Source organism: Naegleria gruberi, assembly GCF_000004985.1.
Source record: "Naegleria gruberi genomic scaffold NAEGRscaffold_1468, whole genome shotgun sequence".
NCBI lineage: Eukaryota > Heterolobosea > Eutetramitea > Acrasida > Naegleriidae > Naegleria > Naegleria gruberi.
In genome coordinates this window covers 1-1,109 of record NW_003162617.1, presented here as the reverse complement: position 1 = coordinate 1,109, position 1,109 = coordinate 1, and the positions used below count along the sequence as shown (strand labels likewise).

Sequence of the window (1,109 nt, the reverse complement as noted above, 5' to 3'; positions counted from 1 at the left end):
TGAGGAGGTAAGGATATTGTTGGCATGAACTACTCTCCTTCTAGTGGTTTCTGGGCTGTCAGTGCCAATAACACTCTTGCAAATAAACCCCAATTTTTGTCTGAACTGGACGCTACTAAAACTACTATGCGTCTTAAATGGGATTCAGATCATAAAATGAATCTTGAAAACCTTAAAAAAGTTATTATGACTTGCTGGAAATTACCATCTCCCGAAATTGGTATTGACAATAACCTAGCTTATGTTAGTGTCAATCGGGAGGATCTCAAATCTGCTACTATTTCTAAATTGTTATATGTTGGTGGTATTGTTGTAAATAATCTTTCCTTCAATCCCAGAAAAAACAAACCTTCTCTTATGACCAGAGTGAAAGAGCTTATCCAAGAAACTGCCACCAAAGGTACTGCTGTTGACCTGAAGCACCTTGCCACCAATTCAAGTCTCGAAATGTTGGAGAAAAGAGTGAAAACTCTTGAATCCTGCGTGAAGAGCTTAGAGGAAGAGAACTCCGCTTTGAAATCTAATTTGGAGAAATTGGTGAACAAAGAAGATTTTAAAAATGATATGAATCAAGTTAATATCAAAACCACCAATGTTGGCAAGGATCTTTCTGACTTCAAATCCTTTATGGATGGGGAATTGAAAAACAACGGCTCACGTATGAAACATCTTAATGACTCAATGACGGACATTAATGAAAATATTAACAAGCTTAAAGAATCCATCAAGTCTGCTGTAGAGAAAGTCAAGTCTGACTTTTCTAGTGAAATCAAATCCCTTCACAGTGATCTCTCCTTAAAGAAAAAAGATGTCGAAACTCTATTAAATAGGTTTAAAATGGATTTAAACAAACTCAAAAAGGACAGATCAGACTCCGAATTTTCAATCAGCTCTCAAATTCAGGCCCTTCAAAAGTCTATAGATGGAGTCAACTCTAACGAGGGAGGAATAAGTAAGTTCGTTTCCCAAACAGTAGATGACGACTTGGATTTGGATAGGAAAAACAGTTTATTCCAAACTCCAAGAAAGAAGTCTGTTTCTATTAGGAAAAAGAAAAAACTAGGCAGTCCTTTTAAGTCTGCTATTGTCTTCGAAACGTGAATCTGAGA

General features: G+C 36.4%; 1 protein-coding gene across 1 annotated transcript; it reads left to right on the top strand.

Moving 5' to 3' along the window:
* Positions 1 to 24: 24 nt before the first annotated feature.
* NAEGRDRAFT_77126 (uncharacterized protein) lies at positions 25 to 1,101 on the top strand (the record flags this gene model as incomplete). Its single annotated transcript, XM_002667918.1, has 1 exon — positions 25 to 1,101. The coding sequence occupies one exon, from the start codon at positions 25 to 27 to the stop codon at positions 1,099 to 1,101; it is 1,077 nt and encodes a 358-aa protein (XP_002667964.1).
* Positions 1,102 to 1,109: the final 8 nt, after the last annotated feature.